The following is a 23,509-nucleotide window of genomic DNA, read 5'->3' on the forward strand; positions in this document are numbered from 1 at the left end:
GCAACAGTGTAATACAGTATTTTTATATATTGCTGTACTTTATCAAAACAACCCTGTAAACACGCTTTCTGCCTTTAACCAACTTTAACTGTGTGATTTTTGCCAGAAAAAAAAAATCAACATTTCCGCAGGCATGTAATGGAAAACCATCTAAACATAAGTCAGACAAGAGGCCTCTTGAATCGGCCCGTATGTGTAAGGGAACCTGTATTAAGCTGATTAAGCAATTGCACGTGGCGGAGCTGGAGTGCTGCCGGCCGTGCATCTTCCTCTGGCTGATTGGAAACGTGGCAGGAACAGCAGTGTGCAGTGGTAAAAGCCCGTTAATAACTTTATGAGAATCCTTAGCGCTTTGTCCATATCATTAATGCTCTTCACAGCCAGAAGTGGCTCCGAGCGATAACCTGCCTGCCTCCCCTCGTGGCTAACTTTCAGTGGAGCGCGGGAGTGCGGCGTTTTCCCCATCGCATTAGTGCGCTGAGAGCACGCTGGAGCTGCTTTGCTGTTTTGTGTTACCAGTGAAATCACGCTGGACTTCCTTTTACCCAGCTTTCATCATGGTTGGCTGTTCAGCTCTGCTAGTGCTATGTGCCAGTGTTGTTCTTGTTTTTTAAGGTGAATTTAGTCCATAATCATATAATAGCATTACTGTATAGCGTTATCACTGTGAGTTAAATGTTCATATTTAATACACACTAGTACTTGAGTATTTTGCATTTAAAGCAGCGTTTCCACGTGTTCAGTAGACTTCAGTGAACTCCGTCCTAAACCCACTGGAAAGGAACGCGTTTAATTATTCCACTCTCAGCCAAGTGAGACGTAGCCTTCCCACTGCATCCACTTGCCTCGCTGCATTGTGCTCCCTCTTTCTCCTGACCCTCCTCTCTGCCCTTTACTCTGTCTCATGCTCTGTCAACATCATCTGTCGCTGTGGAGCAGACAGGCTCCAAAGTGGACCTTTTCACTTTCCTGCAGGTGGCTGATGTGACCCCGGCGGCCGCAATTCATCGTCACTTGCTTCCCCGCAAAACACCAGTAGAACCTTCACCACCCCGTCTACTGCGGGACCCAATCTCCCACTCTTTGCCAGAACCAGGCTCTTGTGAACCAAACACAAGCGTGAGCAGAACTGCAGTAGATTTGTGAGCATCATATAAAGTATAAACAGAAACTAAATTTGACCTTTGCAAACGTGTCCTTTTTGCAAATGTGCACTGTATTAAGACAAGAGTCTTGACTTTGCTTGCCAATAAATTGTCTTAGATACTCAGGTTAGCATGTTATAGCAATATATAAAGTATATAAACATACATTTCTGTGACTAGTCAAATATTTAAAAAACGTTATTCATTACAGAATCACTGGCATCCTATCGGTTCACCATGATGTATGAACATGATGTGAAGTGTTTTTTAAGTATTAATAATAATAATGAAGTATTTCGAATAGTTTTTTTTTTACTTAGAAACCTACATTACTTTCTTAGACAGTGAATGCTGAATCACTTACCTTGAGATACAATGCTACATTTACAGGACTGCTTAGGCATAAGTACTTTTACCTTTGGTACTCATGGAGTATTTTATTGCCCATTCTTTTATTATAGTATTAGAGTATTTTTATAGAGCTAGTCATTTCTCTTAAAGGTTGATACTGAAATTGACATTTAAGGACTCAGTCTCTGGAAGTCACATTTATTTAAAAAGCTAAATATACCAGAAAATCTCACTAATTCGGTGATTAGTCTGAGAAACGGAAATCACATTTTTGCCAATATAAAGAAGAAAAAAACTATAAAATCCTCACTGCTCTTGGGTAAATGAGCTTTTTTTAATTTCTGAGTTTCTTGCTGTGTGGGAACACTCGGCAATGGCTCAGCATGTCAAACCATGTCAAGTGTTACAGTTCCCTTCCTGTTTCAGAGGGAGGGTGGGGGATATCACCCCAGAGATGAATTAAAATAAAAAGGCTTGTCTTCAGACCCCTTCCTAAAATGATTAACCCTTGTAGAAAGCATTATTAAGTCCTGAGTGGTTGTGCTTTCTCATTGCCTATAATTGTTCTTTTTCTGTTGTTGCCTTCATCAGTCTCTCTCCTCATTATATGAAAAGAAGGGAAAAATGTCTGAATAGAGGAGGGAGATTTTCCCACAGTCACTCAACACAGAAAAATACGCCATTGTGGCCAGGTTCCCATCCCAATGCCCCGCTGCACAGTCCGCCATGGCCTGAAGGACAATGTTCTTATAATTGAGTGACCATTCTTTCTCCTGTCTGAAAAGTAAGCGATGGAGAATACAGTTAAACGTAGCTACAAATCCCACATTCATGTCAGTCCAGTCTGCAGGTAGGTATGTGCAACTGCCTTTTATTTGACTGCAGCTGTAAATCCTGAAAATACAATGTAGTAAATGACTTGATTTCTATTGTAGGCTTATTTTGCTCGATGTGGATCCATGTGTAATTACGCTTATTTTTAGTGAGTAAGTCTGGAAGGTCATTTTCTTCTTTGAGCATCATTCATCTTGAATTTCACCAATTACTAAAAAAGCTTTAGTGTGTGCTGATCCATATAAGAGTATGAGCAGCGTGAGTGTGACATTTTGTTCTACTCAAACCTCTTATACTATTAGTGTTAGTTGCATATCCAGGAAGCACAGTTATTTATGTAGCTCAGTTTAAACACTGGGTCAGATACAAGCTGCTTTACATACATCTAAATATGATACAAGCAAAGCAAAAATACAAACTACTGAACTAGATAGCTATCAGTGTTAAATAACAAATAGAGACAACATAAAGAAGGTAAGCGTTGTATTTAATGGATGATAAGCTATTTTTATGGGTTTAAAATATATTTTTTATTTTTAACTACCTACTTTTATACTGTAAAGCTGTTATAAATAGCGTCAATTTGAACAGCTGCAATTACAAGGTCATTATAACCTGATGTGTTTATTGATTTATAACACAATTGTGTGACTTAATTGTCTGAATGCTTTAACACTAATACTACTTTGTGCTGTTTATATCATTGTATTAGGGTGAACATGTTGTCAATGTATTGTTTTGCTAAACAAATATTGATTAAATTTTGATAAAACCTTATTAATCAATTATAACATTAAAGGCTCATTTACACATTAATCTATAGGTCAATTATCCTAATGCACAAATGAATAATTAGCCATTTCATTAGCAAAAATACTGTCTGTACTGTCTGATAACCAATAAAGCTTTTTTTTAATAATTAATGAAGCTAAATTATGTGACATAATTTTAAACAGCTTCTCAAATGAGGTGATCTGCTGACTCTTCGTCATACGTCACGGCTAATAGCTGTTGGCTGACGTCACATTTAGCTCAGTAGTTTTGCGGCCCAGGCTAAACAATTTTCTATTTCCCTGATTAATCAAAAAATCAGATTAAATGATAGATGCAGCTGTCATGTCATATTATACTTAAATATGCACGGTAACAAATTTAGTCTGAGAATGTTAAGAATGAATAACATGTTTGTAAACCGTTTCTTACATTTGACTGGTACTTTCTCCTACCTTTGTTTATGTACATTTTCTTAAATGACTTTATTTAGTTTTACATATCTAGCATTTACTCCCGAGCACCTTTATGTACAGTATCAGTGCGTCAACTATACAATTTATTATATAGTATTTAGTTAGGCCACTGCGCACACAACGGCGACGTACTCTGACCAATCAGCGTCGCCGTTCTTGTGACGTAACACAGTAATGGCGGAGACAAAGAAGCCGAGTGGAGACCTCTCTCCTCCTAATGAGCCCGGCAAAATGTACGGCTACACGGACTGCGTGTGCGTTTTACTGAATCTGCTTGCAGACTTCGGGAAGGAGGTTGGTTGACACGTTGTGAGCCACAAAGCCCCGGCGTGGGCGTTTTTTTCCTGGCGCTGTTAGCTAGCTACGTGCTAATGTTTTTAGCATCGTCGTGTTAGCAGGGCTGCTTCTTCGCTCACTCCACCGGGGTTTCACTGCTGGCACACGTCCAGGCGGTGTTTCCAATGCGCAGGTTGCAGAAGAGTGACCGTAATTTGGTTTTTGCTAGTGTAACTTTGTAACAGTTTATTTTACATGCCCTGTATGTGTGCACATTTGTTTGTATTTGACACAAGCCAGTCATCCGGCGTTTTTGGTTCATATTATCCCGTACACAGATTTTACTTTTGCTCTTTTCGACAAGCTGTATAAAATACTTGACACATCTATTCTACTTGACAACGTGTGGCCCTGGTCACAATATTATCTGAGCATTTGCCATCGTTTAATATTGCAGAATCTATATGTTCTATACTCACCTTACACACAAAGTCAGCTATAGCACAAGTTTAGTGTTGGTGTCATCACCGTGATCTTCACAACCAACTGTGCTTTACAAATCATTTTCTTTTAAAATTCCTGTTACAGGATTCTTTAGGTCAAGATGTTTTCAAATTGCTTGTTTTGAGCAGCAGTCCAAAACCAGAAGATTTCATATTCACAGAAACCTAAAGCTGCCGAAATCTGAAAGTACTTGCAATTTAACACTACATTTTTTTTTACGATTAAGCTCAAATTAGGTGATGGAGCTGTGAGAATCGAAGTCAACAACAGTGCTGTGAGTCTTCCATCACCTGCAGTCGCCCATGTGTACAGCTGTTTGCAAAAGCATATCATTAAATTACAGGTAAAGTGGAAACAAACACTATTTTCGACTTTAAGAATCACAACCATGGTCTTTGAAATCGCACACACTATTTTCATTGATTGTTAGTTGACAATTGTTTTTCTTACTTTTATTTAAATTTAGGTTTAAATTGATTATGAACGCATTTATTTTTAAGGATGGAAGGTTAACATTGAGTATTGAATACTGATATCATCTTATTCCTCTTTTGTCTGAATATTTAGGCTGTTTCAGACAACTTCAAGACACTCTTAACTGCTGCTGCTGCTGCTGCTGCTGATAGACCATCCACAAAGGACACCACATCAGACAACGCCATTACCTTATCTTCACTCAAAGAGAACACGGCCTCACTGTCTGAGCAAAATCATCCCAGCTCAGAGGCTGCCGACAGCAAGGTGGTGGCTGATGACGTCATGATTCAGATCAGAGCCGGAAAGTCAGAGGTTGGTCTGAGATCAGTCAGCAAATCTGTCAGCTGTTCTGGCGGTGACATTTTCAAGCCCTCTTTATTCTCTGTCAAGCAAATGAATAATCATAAGTAATTGCTCCGGAGGACGTGCACATGATGTGCAACAGTGAGGCAAATGCTCGATGGAGACCCGATAAGCCGAGTTCGGCAGAGAATAAGGGGTCCTTTAGTGCTGTGGTTTGGTAGAACAGACCACATTGCTGGAGGGCTTTGAGAGAGGGCCAGGTCCTTGATGGATTATGAAGTGGATGCTCATTACTCTGAGATTGCATGTGGATGAAGGACAAGAGGCCTCATTCTGTTGTGCATTTATTTTGGTAGCCAAGCAAACAGTATTCATATTCCATCATGCGATGATGGCAAGCAATTCAACTTTTTTGGCTACCTGGAATAATTTTCTATCGCATTACACGTTCTATGTAATGTAAATTGCTTCATGCTATTTGCCCCAGATCATTAACATGAAGTAGGCAAAGAACCTCATTGCATTCTTGACACCCATCAATTGCTCATCAATCCATCCCTTCTTATTATCTGTGTTGTCTCTCCATTGTAACCCTAGATTGAGCGAAGAATATCTGCATTTATGGAACGCAAGCAGATGGAGATCAATGAAAACAATGTACGCGAGTTTTGCAACGTGATCGACTGCAATCAGGGTGAGAATGGGAGAGAGGCTGGGGGCAGGGTGGAGAGGGAGCCTGCACACAGATTGCCAATGTTTGGGAGAGAGCTGATTTCCACAGGCGAGAGGTCAGGCTGAACTGCTCCAAGAGTGGGGCTGAAGTAGCTAACGCACTCGGCCTCAAAACACAACCAGCTCAGTCCAGAAAAACAGGAGACAGAGGGCCTTTTTTAAATTCAAATCTCATGTGAGATACTGCTAATGGAAATCAGGACACATCAATACATTTATATGTAATGTTTTCTTATTTAAAGTCGTACATGACATTCTAACTACATATTTAATGCAGTTTCCTTCTTTGCAGAAAACAGCTGTGCCAGAACAGATGCGGTTTTTACTCCTTACCCAGGTTTTAAAAGCCACGTGAAAGGTAAGAAAATAAATGTTTGGTGAAAATGTCAATGTGACATTTCTCAATCGCTTTTAAGAGTTGCAACCATAGTTTTTGAAAAAGTCTAATTCATAATGCTAGACCTTGTTAAATACTGAATTAAAGTTGCATAAGATCTGTTGACCGTTTTAAATGTTAGTTTGTTACAAAGATATCAAATGTCACATTAGCGCACATGCCATGTGCCGGTGAACAGTTTTTTAAGCTTGGTGAAAAATTGCTGATATTCTAAAATTCTTGTTTGGCCTTAACTAGTGCAAAAATGTAATTTAAACTACTTGATAATTGTCAAAAATTGCTTTCACCTTTTATGTGGTTAATACTGGGTAACATTTTATTTTTGTGTGTTCTCCAGTTACACGTGTAGTAAACACCTATGGGCCCCAGACTCATGTGGGGGGAGGACAGGGAGATGCTGGGGAGCAACCGAGGGGGCTGAGGGCAACAGATTGCGGAAATGCAGCTATAGAAGAACGTCTTCACAACATTGAAACTCACTTAAAACTTCCAACAGGTCAGAGGACAAACACTTCTGCGTAACTGACATTTCAGCCTTTTTAGAACATTTACCACGTTTTAAATAACTTATATTTACAGTGCTGTCTCATATTAACAGAAATGTATTTAAAGTTTATATAAATGTAATTATAATGGCATAAATAACTCGTCAAAGGTACTTTACTTATACTAAATAGTGAAAGATTAAATGTCAATGTTAAACCATTAGATTTTACCAGGACCTGTCACATAAAATGTTCTGTAATCAGTGGTTGTTATTCTTTAGCTGGTCCTGTCCCATTGAGTGTGTACCAGAGACTAAAGAAGCTAGAAGATCGTATTCTGGAATTGGAAGGACTCTCACCTGAGTACTTTCAATCCATGGTGAGTCCAGTTTTCAGTTTGTTTTTTTTTAAACATTTTTTTTAACATTTATCATGATATTGCATCCTGACACCTGTTGATCTTGGCATTCATGTTTTCCTCATGCTGACCTGTTGTTCACACAACTAATGCCACCAGACAGTTTAACTGTTGAGGCTGATCGGTTTCGTCATGGGAATTCAGAACTGCTATGTAATTTCCACCTTCTGTGTTGTTGCCAGTTTTAGCTAAGTTTTCAAATATGTACTTGAGCTCCTGCCATTGCTAACCTCTCATGGCTTAATGAGGTGTAGAAAACAATCAACAGGTAGTTTTACCAAAGGAAAACTCCTTGTTCAAGTCCAAGTAACTTGTTCAGGTTCAGTTCCTGACTTTAAACCTATAAACATAGAGGTATATATTTGAGAGGTATATGGGCAAAGAATGAATTGAATGATCACTTGTTTTTGGCCAGATTCGTGCCTGGTTTGTTCAGACTGTACATCCTATATGTGTGTTTTTATGTAGTTCATATAGCTAGAAAAAATTGCACTTAACTGAGGTGTTTCAGACAGTAACTGACACTGAATCCGTGAGAGGCTTTTATGGGTATTTTTAGTTTGTGTATTTCACACAATATGCGTTGGTGCATGTGATGTGCAAAGTGCTTATCGGGCATGTTGAATGTTAGTTTGCTGTAGGGAAAAATCTTTTAAATTGAAATATACTCAGGAGGTTGTAAGTGACTCTAATGGAGTTTTCCAATATGTCTTGATACTTCAACATGTTCCTCTCCTCGACTTAAGCGTAAGTTGATTTGATTCTAAAGTGCAGTGGCTAGATTTACTTTAAAATTCAGGTCACTGCAGGCAGCTTAATAGAAAAATGACAACTTTTCACTACGCCATGCTTTTTATAGAAGCTCAGGCTGAAAACACGACGGCAAATCAGTTATTGGACTTCATATTCAACCTGACCGACTTCAGTAGAGTCACACACTCTAATTTCCCATTTTGAAGGAGGCTGTCCAGCATGTGTTTAGTTATCTGAGTAAGTGTGCTTGAGATGCTGCATGTCTCTTCACACTGGTATTTCTCAGCACAGCATGCTGCTTTTGACTCACTGCATGTTTGTGTGAGCGGAGCAAGAGATGTCGAGTGTCTCTGAATAAACTGATAGGGTCTTTTTATATTCGAAGAACTACTCTTTTTTTTTTTCCTGCTATTTTTGAAAATGCTGTAGTTTGGCATTTGCTCAAGAGCAGAACACGCTTGGCCCCCAGTTTCATTACGTCATTGTAAAAAAGTATGTTATATTTAAAGTTATTGTGAAAAGACATCTGTGTAGTTGTGACATCCCCTGTTCATATTTAAATAAAAACTTCTTTACAAGATCTAATCATGTAACATTAAAATAAGATGGAGCTTAATTGATGAAGAAAATCAAAAAAGGCTCTAATGTGTATTTCTATGCATTTCTTTGTAGAGTCACCTGCATAAGAGACCAAAGACATACTCATCTCAGGTTGGTAGTTTTATGGTTTTATATCACTGCCATTTGAATCTGGAGGTTGACCTGGTTTGATGGGGTATTTAACCCTTACTGTGCCCTTCAGGCCTGCAGTCTGACAGAGCTGGATGAGAAGATCAGTGCAGTGAAGGCAGCGTTGCTGAAGAGGGTGAATGAATTTGGGCCTGGATATGGGACAGAGAGTCTAATGTAACAAACACAAATTAGTGGCCCAAACAGTAAACCATTTACCATTTGGTAAATGCGTTCAACGTGCTTGTTGTTATTTTCATATTGTCAGTAACAAAAACAATACATACACCTACAATATGCGATTTCAAAACATTTTTCATTCTTCACTTGTTTTTTTGGACATAGTATAGAAAGAATTCCTTGAAAAGATTTGTCATGAACTGAAATGTCATTTCTGTGTAAATAAAGGTATTTTTCTTCTGTGAAAGAGGTTGTGACTATTTCCTCGTAGGAACAAATCCCCCATTTGCACCACCCATTGAAAGTGAGTTTATTGCACAACTACAGCAACTTGCAGTTCTGTTAAATTTAAGACCCCACACAGTTGTGGGTGTTGCTGCCCCTTGTTCAACCTGTACTATGTCCAACTTGGAGTGGTTTCACACTGACCCTGTGATTGTTTGCTGGAAGATAAATGTACAATAGAGGAGAAACAGCCTTTGATATGGTTTGAACTGGAGTACGGCTGTCATGCATCTTTAATTCCAGATAGTAAGGTGGGTGCACATGTGTGCGCGCGCAACCGTGCGTGTGTTTATAATTGCACCTGATTTATCTGTCTGACTGCTGTGTAACGATGATCACCCCTAATGGTTGTCATTATAACAAATGACCTGATTACAGCAACTCTGTTTGGAAATCATATTGGAGCTCCAACAAACCAGCATTAAATGGGACGCTGCTGCGTTTGACACTGCGACATGTTTATAAAAGCTAAGATGTAAACTAAGAAAGTGGCTGAGGAAGTAATTATTCTGACTAAACCAGAAGCACCATTCTAGGATATTTAGTAAAGAATTATGAGTTTCTACAACATCCTGCTTAACTAACTGTCAGGTGTTTTCAGAAAATATACTTAAATTTCTATTGTATTCGGTCGTACCAGACTAGCGTGTGACCCTAGAAGACCCTGGCCTTCAAACGTCAGAGGAGAAAGGATCAAACGCATCTGCAGGATCGCTCGTCTCAGCGATGTGTGGTCAGATAGTTACATGCTGCTACAGATTTTAGGCTTTCAACATTTAATTAACTTTTTTGAGATTTGAAAATTTAAATATACCAAAAATATTATGTAGCTTTAAGCACCTGTGCCATAGTCATTTGAAATGTGTTTATTTCTGTATGAATGGTGCCTGGTTTATTGTTTTATTTCAGCATATATTCATTTCTATATTGATTGATGTATTTTCTACATTTGTGCTATGTTTCGTCTAATCGGTGTACTCAGAGTCTTTGTTTATAGCAGGTTTGAAATGTGGTGAACCCTCCCTTAATGTGGAGCTGCTCATACACCCGCCCTTAAATAAACAGCGTTTGCAAAGTATCTACTACTATATCCTGCAAACACGTTGATACAGTGTTTCCTAAAATTTACTGGCGGAGAAGTATAAAGGCTCCTGGAAGCGGAAACACTCAACTACAAGTACCTCAGTATCAAGTACAGTACTTGAGTAAATGTACTTGATTAGCATGGCAGTCTGCACAGGAAAGTAAAACTAGTTTGTGCCTGACTAAACTGAAGCATTTACGTTTGAGCAAATTTGTGGAAATTTAATTTACTCAACCTCATACAGAAAAATACATCCTATAAAGCAATTAAAACATTTGCAACAGCTCTGAAAACAGAAATCAGCTTTCTCACGTCTCTGCAAATTACTGTAACTCCCTTTCCTTTTCTTTGCACTTGCTCTTTGTATGTCATGTCACGGTTTATTTCAGAGTTGATTGATGGAGTGACCTGAATACAATAGGAGACACCGCATTGTGTATTTTTTTGCACCCCGTCTTTCAGGTGTACCCCGCTTGTTCAGTTGTGTCCGTCTCTTGCTCATAGACTGGAACCTTCTGGGCAACGAGGGTCCACAATGAGCTGGGAAGGGGAGCACTTGAGCTGCGGTGCTGTGAGTGGGGGTGTGTTCTCATTGTTCCCCAGGAGCTTTTGTCTCAGACACAGTCCCCTTATGAGGGTTAATGAGGACAAATTGGTCTGAGTGTAACAAATGGATTATGGAGTTGGACAAAAGCTTGTATTTCGTGGGCTGTGTTTGCTGGGATCCACCCATCATCTGCCCATTGAGCTGAGCACGCTGACTAGCGTCTGCGTGAAGTGGCTCACTAAATATCTCATTATCTTTATCCTGCCTGTTTTATCATACGAGCACATTATGTGGTGCAGCATCCTACAGCGCGTGTAGCGCAAATGAAAAGTTTACAGAGCGCTGCCGCTGTCAGCGGTCGTTTGTATTAATCCGGCTCCTTTCCTGCAGCTTATGTTGAGAATATGAAGTCAAAATGTCAACACTGGTGTCAGAGGTTAGTGCTGTAAGGTTGGGTGGGCATAGTGTACCCTTTCAAACGAACAAAGAGCCACTTGCTCATTGACTCGGCGCAATTCCCGCCTGTCAATCTTAGAAATCTCTGTAAAAAACAAAGAGGTGTTCCTTGTCTTCTATGAGTCCGGTTGTATTTTTTGGTGAGGTCGAAGGAGAGGATTCATATCCATTCATATCTCACAAACTCTTAATGGGCTCCAAGCCCTCCAAAGAGAAAGCTCTTTCCTGTGACTAGTCAGCTCCAGTCTTTATTCATCTGTGGCTCCGTGTCAAAAAAGACTGTTGCTCGTTTGTGCCCCGAACAATGAGGAACAAGGCTGAATCTCTAGCTGGGAACAAAAGACAGAAAACAGGCTTTTCACTCTGCAGAACATTAGATTCTGACACATTTTGCCATGGCGGTTTTTTCCTGAACCTGAGTGCTGTGGCTCTGGTCTTTTAAAGAGACCACCTGTTGGCACCAAGCCCGTTCTTCATTACAGACAAGCCTATTATCACAGGATGACGAGCGCCACAGGCTAACTTTTTAAAGTTAACCCTGCTGCAGTCTGCAAAGCTGGCGATTAGGAAATACAGATTGCGTATGACTCTAACAAAAGTCTCCCTTCTTGTAATTTTCTTGTCTTGTTTTTGAGTCTGTGTTTTTGTTGATAAAAGAGGGAAGTGGTTCATTAATTCACTTGTTGTTCACAAGGCGGCTCAAATGTCCTGTAACTGCACATTCATTTGCATTGTTAGGAGAAAACCCAAATGTACTTACTTTAACGGCAGTTTCATGTTTTTCAATTATCCCCGACATCTACAGCACGTTTTCCTCTTTTTCCGGCCGCGGGCTCCAGCAATTTCTGCCACCCAAAACATTACCATAACTGCAGCATGGTAATGATTTTCATGAGCGCGTGTAAAATAAATGCACTGTAGGAGGCAATATGAGGCAATCAAGTGAATGATTTGGCCGTGAATTGGACATGATAAACACAGGCTGACAGGAGCCAGCAGTGGTTAGATCCTGAGAAGGTTGCTGTTGGTTTTCATACACTTCCAAAAATGTGACGTGAACAACTGTGGATGTGTAAGGCTGAGGTGAGCTTCTGGAGCTTTGGGGGCACATGTCGCCCATAACAGCAGGGGGGCAAATTCCACCCCCGTTAAGGTGACCTTAATACGGCAAATACCTCTGTTATGCTCATGCCATCACTGTCACAGTACATCCGATGCCGTCGCACTTGTTTCAAGTTCACAAACACAGAGGAGGTGGATGTGGTGGATGTGGTGGTGGTGATGGGGGGGGGGGGGGTTGTGGTGGGGGGGGGGGGGGGGGGGTGGGGGGGGTGCACCTGTGACCCTCCCCCACGCAGCAGACAGCACAAGAGAGGATCCCCCTGCAGCCCACAGGCTTCAACAAGAGGCAGTCAGCTGCTCTCTGTGGCCCTGCTGCACGGTCCCCAGGCTCTCTGGAGTTAAATGTGCCTGTGATATTGCCAGGAGGGAGCAGCGGGAGTTGAATTCAGGCAATTACAATCAAGTCAGGGCATAGTTAGTGCGTGGGCCCTGGCAGCACCTGAGCTGGATGCTGATGAGACACTTAGCCCCAAACCCTCATGCATTGGCCCAGGCGCTGCGCAGAGCAAGACCTCCGCCCCCACCCCCCCCACCCCCCTCCCTCTCCTCCTCTCTTCCCACAGCAGCAGACCCCCTACTGGACACTTCCACTTCCCTTCACCTCATTTAGGCCTCTAGAGCTCTCTCACCCTCTCTCTCCTGGCCCTCACATAGCAATCCTTCTGCTTTATATAGGTGGCGTGGAGTACTGCACTCAATCACTCTTCATTCATTCACACTGTACAATAATAGACTACTACTCCGATATTGTCCTTCAAGTACCTGTGCATAGCAGAGCTTCAAACTTCATGTGATGCCTCATGCCACATTCTTGACAAATGACAAATGCGCGACAAGTTGTTCCTCTTTAAAACACGAAGGTAAACGGCGGGCGAGGCTCAGCCGCGAGCGTTCCTGCCTGTCTCCGTGTTTATTCCACAAGCTCGGGCTCCATCAAACTCTCATCCGTGCCCTGACACTCATTTGCAGGTGGATGAATGCGTGTTATGTTAGAAAACAGGAAGGGCGAATGAAAAGGGAGGTGAGCTTTTTGACTGTCTATGGCCCGAAAATATGGAGTGAGGCATCACAACACTCTCAGGCCCTCTCCCCAATAAGATGCTCTCAGCTCTTTCTGAGGGAAGCCTCCCGGCTCCCGCCCTCTCTCAGCCGCCGCACTTTGCTGAAGTGTCATTAGGACTGTAAAGGACAGGTTGCCATAGAACTTCAGCTGCTGCAGACGTATGGAGACGGCGCTAAAACGACAATATTTTCAATGTAAAGCCCCGAGTCGGCGCCGGTGGGCGGCTGCTCCACCTGCAGCGGGCGTGCATGCATCTTTCATGTGTCGCCCCAGTGTTCTGTTTTGTGAGATTGCTAGCTTTGCTCTTCAGTCCACTTTCATTGTCTAGCGGTAGCCGCGCTTGTTAGAGCCGGGCCTAGTATTTGGCGAAGCCAAGGGGGAAAAGGTGGAACACCTCTTTTACGATTTTTCACCATAATGGTCGTGTCTTGATTTTTTTTTTTCGTCCTGGGCTCTGGAGTCTACCAGGGATTGTCTCTTTGAAATTATTCCATTTTAGCGGAGAAAAAGAAAATGGATTGTGCTGATCCTGTTTTGTTCCTGGGGGGACGGCTGCGGTATTATCCCGGGCTGACACCGGTGGCGAAGAGGCAATCACAGTGGCCCTCGCTCCGACAAAAACACTCCATCTGCAAAGAGAGGAGGAAATCACACCACAATGATGTCTGACTCTTCTGCCTCGCTCTGGCAGCTGGGCCCTGGGACCCGTGAACCGCTACACAACCGCCGCCACGGCGGCTGCTATACACACGCCGCACACTACAAACCAGCAGCTGTAACACACAATGGCAACGCACCTGCCGTCACACAACCACAAGAACAAGGCAGATTTGTTCAAGGAGTCTATTAGAACAGTTCCTGTTTCATCTGCAGCACATGTACATGGAGTTAGGACTTATATTAGTTTTATAACTGTTCATCATCATGGATTCATGATTCTTTAGTCCTTCAGCAAACGCATTCACCCCCTAAGCTGTTTGCTTCCAAAACACAAATACCATTTCAGCGTCGAACACACAGATGAAAGGTAAGCGGCGGTGCACCTCGCCCTGTTAGTATTCAGCAGCGTCACCTCGTTCCTTCTGTGTCCTATACCTGGGGATCAAACGCACCTCTTTGTGAGAGAGGCCTGACCCCCTGCTATTAGCAAACAGAAGAGAGCCCAGCTGACACCACTCTTGAGATGTGCCATGCAGACGGAGGCCTGTGATTACAGCACAATCCTGAGGAGACAACCCTCCACCCTGCCTCCCTGCAAACGCCCCCCCACCGCCGCCTCCACAGCTCCTCCGCTCCTCCGCAGCCAATTCACCCATCTCTGAAATAGATGTTAATCTCTGGCCCCACTGGCTGCCTCCGAGAACTCGTTGCCGCGCATAGCCGTGCCCGGACCATGAATAATCAATAGGGCGCTGTTTACGTGGATGTATTTTTCTTCTTCTTTCTGTTTTTTTTTTTTTTTCGTGAATATTTCTGCAGCAGCTTAAAATCTGCAATGGAAATTGGGTGTTGGTGGTGGAGGCGGGCCATGTGGTCATGAGCACGGATGGAGGCGCAGTGTAACACAGAGGGATATGGGTCTGTGTAGTGCCTTCATAGCGCCACATGAAAACCAATGAAGGTAAAGCAAGAGGGGGGATTAATTTGTTGTGAGAGAGGCACAGGCTCAAGTGGGTCTTCCAATAGCAAATTAGCAAACCCTCATTTCAAAAACCCTTATACATACTAGAGAATCGTAATGCGCAAACACACGCAACATGCATTTGCACATGCATGCAGTATGTTCCTGTGGGACTGAAGATTAAAAATGATTTCCTGAAACATCTTCCCTACCTTGCTTTTGCTTTCTCACACACACACACACACACACACACACACACACACACACACACACACACACACACACACACGCACACGCACCCGCGCGCGCACACACACAAGAAGAAAACTTCAATTTTATCTGCAGGGGCAGAAATCAATCTCACATCTCTTTAGTTAATCCGCAATGGCTCTCTACAGATCCTGACACTAATAAGGTATTGAGCAGGTGAGGCCAGGGGCTGAGGAGGAGAACAGAGAGAGAGAGGAGAGGCCTGCAGTCTGGGGCTCGACTGGCGGCTGGCACTGTTCCAGTGCAATTATGGAGCTTGTGTATGGGAGAGAAGGGTGCAGGAAAGAAGCAGCAGAGATGGAGGAGAGAGAGGAGGCATAGAGAAAGAGCAAGAAAGAAGGGGTGGATGAACGAAAAAAAAAGGGAAAAAAATCGATCCCATCTGTGGTATGATGGTTAATTAAAGCAGCTCTTGAGCAGCCCAAGGATGAGAGGCTTGGCTGGGCTCCTGGAGGCACAGCTCTGATTACTCACACAGAATGGATGGTTTCTTAGCAATGAAAGGAGGAGGCCAAGAGCTGCCTGGTGGGGTGCACAGACGACATCAAGGAGGAGAGACATGTGCATACTGCACACTTACACATGTGTGCACACACACACACACACACACGCACACACATGCACACACGTGCAAATGAACTCGCATAGAGACGTGCACAAATGCATACATAAACGCGTATGGATCACGAACCTGTAAGCAGGACTGCAAACATGATCACATTAAATCAAAAATAAGTGAATGTCGAGAGGTTAAAGGAAAAAACAGCTAAAGTTCATCTACTTGTAGCTGATGGTGTCAGCAGTCACATTAGAGCTGACAGAGCAAACGAAAGTTCTCCATAAAGTCTGTCCAGAAAACGTGATCGAGAGCCGGAATTACAACTGATTATATTAATTTAGCATATTATAGTTATTTTTTCCTAATTCGCCTGCCTCCATCATGCACCTGAAGATCAAGATGCTCATTCCACCTCCAATTTCCCCACGGTGATTTAAGTTGCACCTTATCTTTCCATTTCATTTAGATGAGCCTAAAGCCTATTACACCCTCCTCACCGGCATCATCGCTGTGTTAACCGGGGGGCATGGGTGACACCTTGGTATGACCCCACCCCCCCATGGCGACAGCTGGTACTGCACGAGACGGCCAGGAAAGGCTAAATATAGGTGTTTTCTGCCTTTTGGCACATAGAACACACACAGTAATTATATTAATAATTAATAGAGCTGAGTCTAAATTTACAGTATTTTGCAGTGGTTTAAAAACGATTATAAAGTACAGGGTAATTATTAAATAAGATCAGTATAAGGTGATGTAAAGTATGTAAAACAAGTGCTATTAAAGAACCATATGACCACGTAGGTGGGACAAAAAGGCAGCTCATCCTCCTATTTTTATAAAGTTGAGGCTGACGTATAATCATACTCTCAGAGTTGGAGAGAGGTTATAATAAACCTCCAAATCGGAGGTGAATGAATTATGTATATGGGGGATGATTTGATGGCTGCAAAATAGAAAAGCGGGTGCAAGCAGCTGATTGGGACGCGCCATGTGGTGCGTCGCTCGCCGCCGCGTCTCCCGGTACAGACATCTGAGGTCAGGGTCCCGTGTTAATTGGTGTCGGGCTGAACACTTGTGAGCTAAATGAGAAAATTACATGTTCTGGGAGGAATCATCTGCAGTTGTTGGTGGTGTCTTATTACAGTACAGCAGGGACCGGAGTCTGGCTTCCTGCTCGTTCAGAGGAAAGTAAACTTGTGTTTATAGGTGCTTAGCCTTTCACCTTAACCTGAACAAGCATCACATTATCAGACATTGCAACTATGTGAATAATGCACTAACTGATGATGTTAAATCAGCTTCATGTGATATCGTGTTCAAACTAGGCCGACGGTCCGGGCAGCTCTGGCCTCATGCGCTCAGCGTTTTAAATCAGCGCACACTGTTCTCATTTCACCAAACAGCAGACGTCATCCACTCGCCACCGTGTACATGAAGACGAGGACGCCTTTTATTTGCAGATCATCTCAGCGAATTCCTTGACGAGTGATACTGTTTTCAGTCCACTTGAATCGTCTTTCATACTTAAAATATCTACTTCACGTGGCTCTGAGTGCGCGTAAAGTTGGGCCTGTATGTGTAATTCAACGCCTGGGCAAATTATTCACTTCTAAACAGCACTCCTCCACCCAACAAACAGACAAACAACAATGTGACTAAATGACTGAAGGGCTGGGTTGCCTTCCTTTTGTTCTTTCCCGTATTTCTCCCTGCTGTTGTTTTCTCTCTTCCCAAGGCAGACTTTGCTCGCTCCGTTACTGGTGAGCCCAGGTAATCTTAGGCAAACACCATTAACTGTTTGCTCATATCGCCCACAGAAACTATGCCGCAGCCCCCTTTGTCTCGCTATCAGTTGTTTAAAGAGGTTTGTGCTGTAACGGCGTGGTCGGCCAGCGCCGCGCGCTTTGAAGAGTCGCCTCGGCCGCAGAATTTCCCTCGGTCGTCACTGAAACACGACCCCGACGCTGCCACGTCAGAACAGGAGGCCTGGTTCCCACAGGTAGAAGGTTTGTAACACTGTTATCAAGTGTTTACCGGGTGTAACAAACTCCTCTATAATAAGTAATAAGTTCTTAATTAACCCTTTATGATCATAATGAGTTATTGAAAGGCAGCAGTGACAAGCTCCTGAAAAATGAGAGTAAACGTTTTTAACTTTATCTTTAAAATCATCTAAACAACAAGCTGTTAAGTATCATTTTAAACTTGACTTTAATTTCTGTCATAAATGTACCAAATGGACAAACAAACACTTAAGGGCAAAATCTGACCTCGTCTTCTACTAATAACCAGAAAGCCATTATTCCTGATTACAGATCTATGAAGTATTAATAACATGTTTTCAACCAATAAAAAGCCATTAGCTTCACATTTTAACCCCTCCCCTTTTTTTAAAAGGTTTTGTCTCCATTTTCTTCAAATGGCACTAACTTTGTGCCAAGATGCTTTTGGAGATCCAAACCCATTATTACAGAGGTTTTGGCAGCAGCAGGACCTGGGTGAGTAATGGCAGTGGTGCATTAGAGGAGAGATGTGTGATAGCCTGAGTTGTGAGTCAACATCACAGGCCGCAGGCTGACCCAGAGGGGATTACACACTGATTTAAGAGCATCTCTCCAGCTCCTCGCCTCTCGGCGGCAGCCGGGTCCTCGGGCCCACGCGGCACCCACCTGATGCAGGATAATGTCCAGGAATACAGACATCTGCTCGCACGCACAACCACACACACACACACACGCACACACAGAGACACACACGGGATCGTTCTCGTTATACCCTTATTCTTAGCCCAGCTCCATCTTCTCTTATAGGGTCGGGGGAGAATAGGATCATATTAAGGGTTTGAATCCAGAGAAAGAGGGAGAGAGCGATCCGAGCCCCTGCAGTGGTAAGTAAATACAGCCTAATGGCCTCTGATTAATTCTACATTGCTCTCATCGGGCTGGTAAAAAAAGATGTAATGACCTGCATCTCTCTCTCTCCCTCTCCCTCTGTTTTTCGTTCCACCTCATTTCTCTCCCTCACTCTGGCCCCTCTCAGTCTTTCTCAATTTGTCCCTCATTTGCTCAGCTTTTGATTATGAATTAAAAGGGATTGCAAATGGTATGCTGTTGGTTGCCCCCCCTGATTGCCATATTTGATTAGGAAACGTCAGTGCGCATGTTTCCCGTGTCTGTCTTTTTTTAGCACGTCTGTTCGTGGTAACATTCGAACACAATGGCTCCCCGGCTCTCAGACAGGCTGCCACGAACAGCAAACTTGTGCTAATCAAACGCATTCTTCTGTCTTCCCTTGCTTTTTTTTCCCTCCCCCCTCAGGCTCTTTTCTCATTTTTGCCCTTTTTAAGACTTGGTGGGTTTTTGTATTGGCTGTGAGACGGCAACAAGGGAGAAATCACAGACAATTAACGAGCATTGAGAAGGACAGGTAGGACAGACAGGAGATCTGTGTTCTGTGCTCAGGACTCAAATCAGAGCAGACGGACCAGGACGCGTGATTAACTGTAGACCTGGAAATGAAAACGTCTCATTAAACAGTCCCATTGAACTGGATCAATATGTGGAGAATCGGTTTGGGAATACTTGTCATACAGCTGAAATCTGAACTGAGAATATAAGTATGTAATCTTAGATCAATCAGTGATTTCCAAACATGCTGTTTCAGCAGTCTGTGTCCTGAACAAATCACATCACTTGTCTTTAATACCAAGACACACGACAGACAAAGACAAAACGATAAATGAATGTTTGGCCGTTTCTTTCTCTAAGTTTCCTAAAGTTTTCCTGGTTTCATCAACTACTTTTTTGTGCATAATTCAAAAAGTAAGTCTTCTATCAAATCCTACTACTCAAACAATTTTCATTCCATTTTTATTGTTATATGTCTTCCTGATTGCACGTAAAGTCTCCTGGTGCTGCAGTTGTTCGACTATTTAAAAAACTAACCCAAGGCCTGTAAGTGCAGCGTATTTGTGGGTGACCTAAAACTTTGAGCCGGTCTCGTGTTTAGCACCTAATCACGTCTCTTCAGGGCTGAATTTTTCTCTCACGTAACCTTTCAATCATCTCACTCCTTCTGTCACAGCCATTACTTTGTGCTCGGCTGCGCCTGCGATGCACCGTTGTTCCCCTCACGTCTGCCCACAGGCCACACTGACCATGTTTTTGTGAATCTGTATACATTTGAGCAGAAAGGGTGCGTGTGTGTGTGTGTGTGCGTGTGTGTGTGTGTGTGTGTGTGTGTGTGTGTGTCTACATCCATGGAAATGTGAGCTAGTGCACTTTTTGAATGAGTGCGTGAGAGTGTGCGCTTGCACTTGTGTGCGATAATGGGCTGTGTCCATCAGCACACAGAACACGAGCCTCTGTATCAGGCAGAAGACACACTTAATGCCTGTCACGGGGTCAGATCAAGTGTGTACAAAGGAGAATTGATTCCTTTGAAAAACAGAATCCAACCAAGGACAGTTTTCCCATTTGCCAAGGAGTAAGAAAGAGAGAGGTGTATAGAAAGAGGGGAGAGGGAGAAAATGGGAGAGAGAAATTGTGTAGGTGCCTGCAGGAGAGAAATGTGTTGATCTTTTGAGATGAAAAGCCTTACTTTCACAGGCTGCAAGATGGAATGGTGGGGTTCAGGGCCGGGGCTACAAGACGAGCTCCTCTTGTTATCCTCTCATCAATCCATATCAGAGAAGATGGAGGTCCGGGCCGGCGGAGCGAGAGGTGGTGGCTGAGTCAACTCTGCGCCGCAAATGAGAAATGGGCTCCCTGTCCGGCCTTCGCGGGGCCCGAAGGTCGCACTGAAAGTGAGCACAGGAGCAGAGGATGAGGTGAGATTGAAGTTGGAAGCGGGCGCAGAGGAGAGGAGGGTGTTAATGAGGGGACGGCGCCAGTAGAAAAGGTTCCACCGGGCTCTTTCTTATAAGGTGGCCCCTCTCACATTATATTCTTGACTCCCCTCCAGGAGGCCCTAATGACACTCTCCAAGGATGGCAGTTTTGGGCCGGGAGGGGCGGGTACTAGTGGGGGGCCCGGCACACTGGGAAGAAGCACCCCGAGCGTAGCAGAGGAGGTGGCCAAGAAAAGGGAGAGAATAGTGTCCCCACTAGAGAGACGAGTGAGGAGGAGGCTCTTTTTCTCAAGACTCTTCATGTGCCATCTTCCTCTCACTTCAACCTCTCTCTTCTTCTGCGCCTCACCTCTCTCCACCTCCACCCGTCCTCCCTTCCCGGGCTTCTCTGGGCTCCGCGGCAGGTCGGTAATTGTCACGCGCGGCAGCACTACTTTCAATTAAGTTAAGTACGTACAAGGAGCTAATACCTAACCCAAGGAAATGTGGGTTTAGTTGTGATTTCCTGCTCCGTCACAGGCGGAGCAGGAACCCTCCGGGTCCCGGCTCTGAAGTACAGAATATTAAAAGAAATCTCACGTTTCCAGATTTGTTGTTTTTTTTTTTTTTTTTAGCCATCTCCGGGAGAAATTTGAAACCCACACACACATCTACCCCCAACCCCTTCTATTCCCCAAGAATGTCAGAGTATCCATAAACAAAATCAGAGGGTACAGTAAGGTCTCTAATCAAGGCAATCAGTGCTGTTTTCAGAGGTGTACAGCACAGCAGCAGCGTTGGTCTCATCTTTGTCTGTGCTTTAATTACTTGCTTTTGCATTTTGATGGAGGGGGGTGACTGGGGTGATTGTGCCTTATCACCTATCTCCAAGGATAAAAGACTCCCCAATTACTTTGTTTGGATGCTAATGATTGCGTTTCATTAGTAGCCGCTCTTAGCCCTCCTCACCCAGTAAATGAATGAATATGCTGTAATTTCAATAATTGGAATTATGAAAATTGCTTTTAAAAAGACGGCACGGGTATCATCAGCTTTCCACTGTGACATAATGCCATTTTAATTTCTATAATAGTTTTAATTGTCGGTGGCCCTGCTGTGCATTAATCATTTAATTGTATTGTCTTTTTCCGCTGCAAACACCTACACCCCCCACCCCCCGAACACCCACACACTTTCCCGCCCCAGCTTTGAAAATACAAATCACAATCAGCCACTATCATCTTGAGAGTGATGAGAGACGGTGAAAACAAAACCAAGTTGGAGGCGTAATTCAAAGTTCTCAGATAGTTTTCGGGTTGGAGGTTTTTGCAGCCGTTCGAACGCTGTGTTATAGGACAAAGCGTGACCTTGGATTCAGCTGATCTGGATATAATTTAAACAAGTAAAAGCTTGTTCTTTGTCTACATACAAAATAATTGTGTTTCCTCAGTCTGCATTAAGTTTGTCTGTGGTCTGTTTATTCACTGTATTTTAAAAATCTCATTACTTCATACTTACGTCTGCAAATTATAGAAAGGTCAAAGGTCAAGGAAATATATACATAACCTCTGCTGACAACAACTGCTTCTTTGTGGTCATACTGACCTCCTACTGGGAGCTGATTTATTTGCTTTTTTTCGCGGTTGAAGAAAAATACTGAGTCTAATACGACTTATTCATGTTTATGACAATGAACATTATTCTCATAATTGTTCGTGATTACGCTGATTTGTTTTGCAATTTCATCCAATACATAAACAAAAGGTATAGACTGCAACAAAGGTTGCAGAGAATGGAAACTAATTGTAATTGAAAATAGGGAACAATTATTTATTGTTATTTTCAGCCTATGCACATAGTTTGTTCTGTGCATGTTTGATTTTACGCGGAAGCAAAAACAAATTTGGCGACTACCATGTTGAAGCATTAAACATTAAATGATGCCTCCATTCACACACGTGAAGTGAAAACCCTCACGCGTTTCATCCGTGCAGAGCAGCAGCAGCAGCAGCAGCAGCAGCAACGCCACGAGAGGGAACAGTCTGACTGACAGCCTTGAGAAGCTCTCCACAGTCTCCTCCATCTCTCCTCGAGAGGGAGGAGGTCAAGTGTACCCCCTCAAACAAACACACTTGGATGCCCATGCAGAACACCTTGCCAAGCGTTTTAGCCACAGCTATTTTTCTTAAACTCGTGTCATCAAGAGCACCGGAGGCATCTCTCAAGCTTGAACTTCAGGGGGCAAAGTGGGTCGACGGCCGGGCAGGAAAATGCAGCAGGGTTAGGAGGATCAGGAAATGTGCTCCCTCATGAATACGTTTAATGCCTCAACGGCCAAATGTTTTTTCTAGTGTGTTCTGTCAAAGAAAAGGAAAAACACTGAGAAAAGATATCATACACGAGTTATTTCCGTGTGTCTCATCATTTTACCGGTATTTCTTATTGAAAGGAAATAGCACTGGGGCAAATCATACGCATCCAGTAGGTGTCAGCTGGCAGATCAGTGGTAAACAAACACTGCACCTGCACAATCTCTAATCCAATCTAATCGCTCCTAACTATGACCTCATAAACATATAATATAATAACAATCAACAGAAGCTCAATTATACCAGTGGATGCAATAAATATGGTTGATTGCGGGATCATGCAACAGAAACATATGATGATCTGTTAATTGATGTTGGGTTTTAAAACTTTAATAGATGATCAACTTTCTAGAGTGACTCAGTAGGTAGTAAAAAATAAGCTCATCCCCTAAAAGCAACTTTAGCACTTTTCCTTTAAAACCTGCTTTAAATAAGTCATTTCCAATAAAATTGAAGTTTAAGGAGGAATTGT

The 23,509-nt window shown here is 43.0% G+C and overlaps 1 protein-coding gene across 1 annotated transcript; it reads left to right on the forward strand.

The window, feature by feature from the left end:
• The first annotated feature begins 3,714 nt into the window (after window positions 1-3,714).
• mbip (MAP3K12 binding inhibitory protein 1) lies at window positions 3,715-9,078 on the forward strand. Its single transcript, XM_029140064.3, has 9 exons — window positions 3,715-3,871; window positions 4,584-4,700; window positions 4,925-5,146; window positions 5,735-5,831; window positions 6,162-6,227; window positions 6,604-6,762; window positions 7,033-7,130; window positions 8,595-8,633; window positions 8,725-9,078. The coding sequence occupies exons 1-9, from the start codon at window positions 3,752-3,754 to the stop codon at window positions 8,830-8,832; spliced, it is 1,026 nt and encodes a 341-aa protein (XP_028995897.1). The 5' UTR covers window positions 3,715-3,751; the 3' UTR covers window positions 8,833-9,078.
• The last annotated feature ends 14,431 nt before the right edge of the window (window positions 9,079-23,509 follow it).

The sequence above is a fragment of the Betta splendens genome, chromosome 22 (genome assembly GCF_900634795.4).
Source record: "Betta splendens chromosome 22, fBetSpl5.4, whole genome shotgun sequence".
Taxonomy (NCBI): domain Eukaryota; kingdom Metazoa; phylum Chordata; class Actinopteri; order Anabantiformes; family Osphronemidae; genus Betta; species Betta splendens.

What these genes read in the sequence shown, in the direction of transcription:
- mbip (XM_029140064.3), top strand. Translation starts at nt 3,752, where the DNA reads ATGGCGGAGACAAAGAAGCCGAGTGGAGACCTCTCTCCTCCTAATGAG. An exon ending in TCAGAGCCGGAAAGTCAGAG is followed by an intron (nt 5,147 to 5,734) that starts GTTGGTCTGAGA and finishes TTGTAACCCTAG; the next exon opens with ATTGAGCGAAGAATATCTGC. An exon ending in CGTGATCGACTGCAATCAGG is followed by an intron (nt 5,832 to 6,161) that starts GTGAGAATGGGA and finishes CCTTCTTTGCAG; the next exon opens with AAAACAGCTGTGCCAGAACA.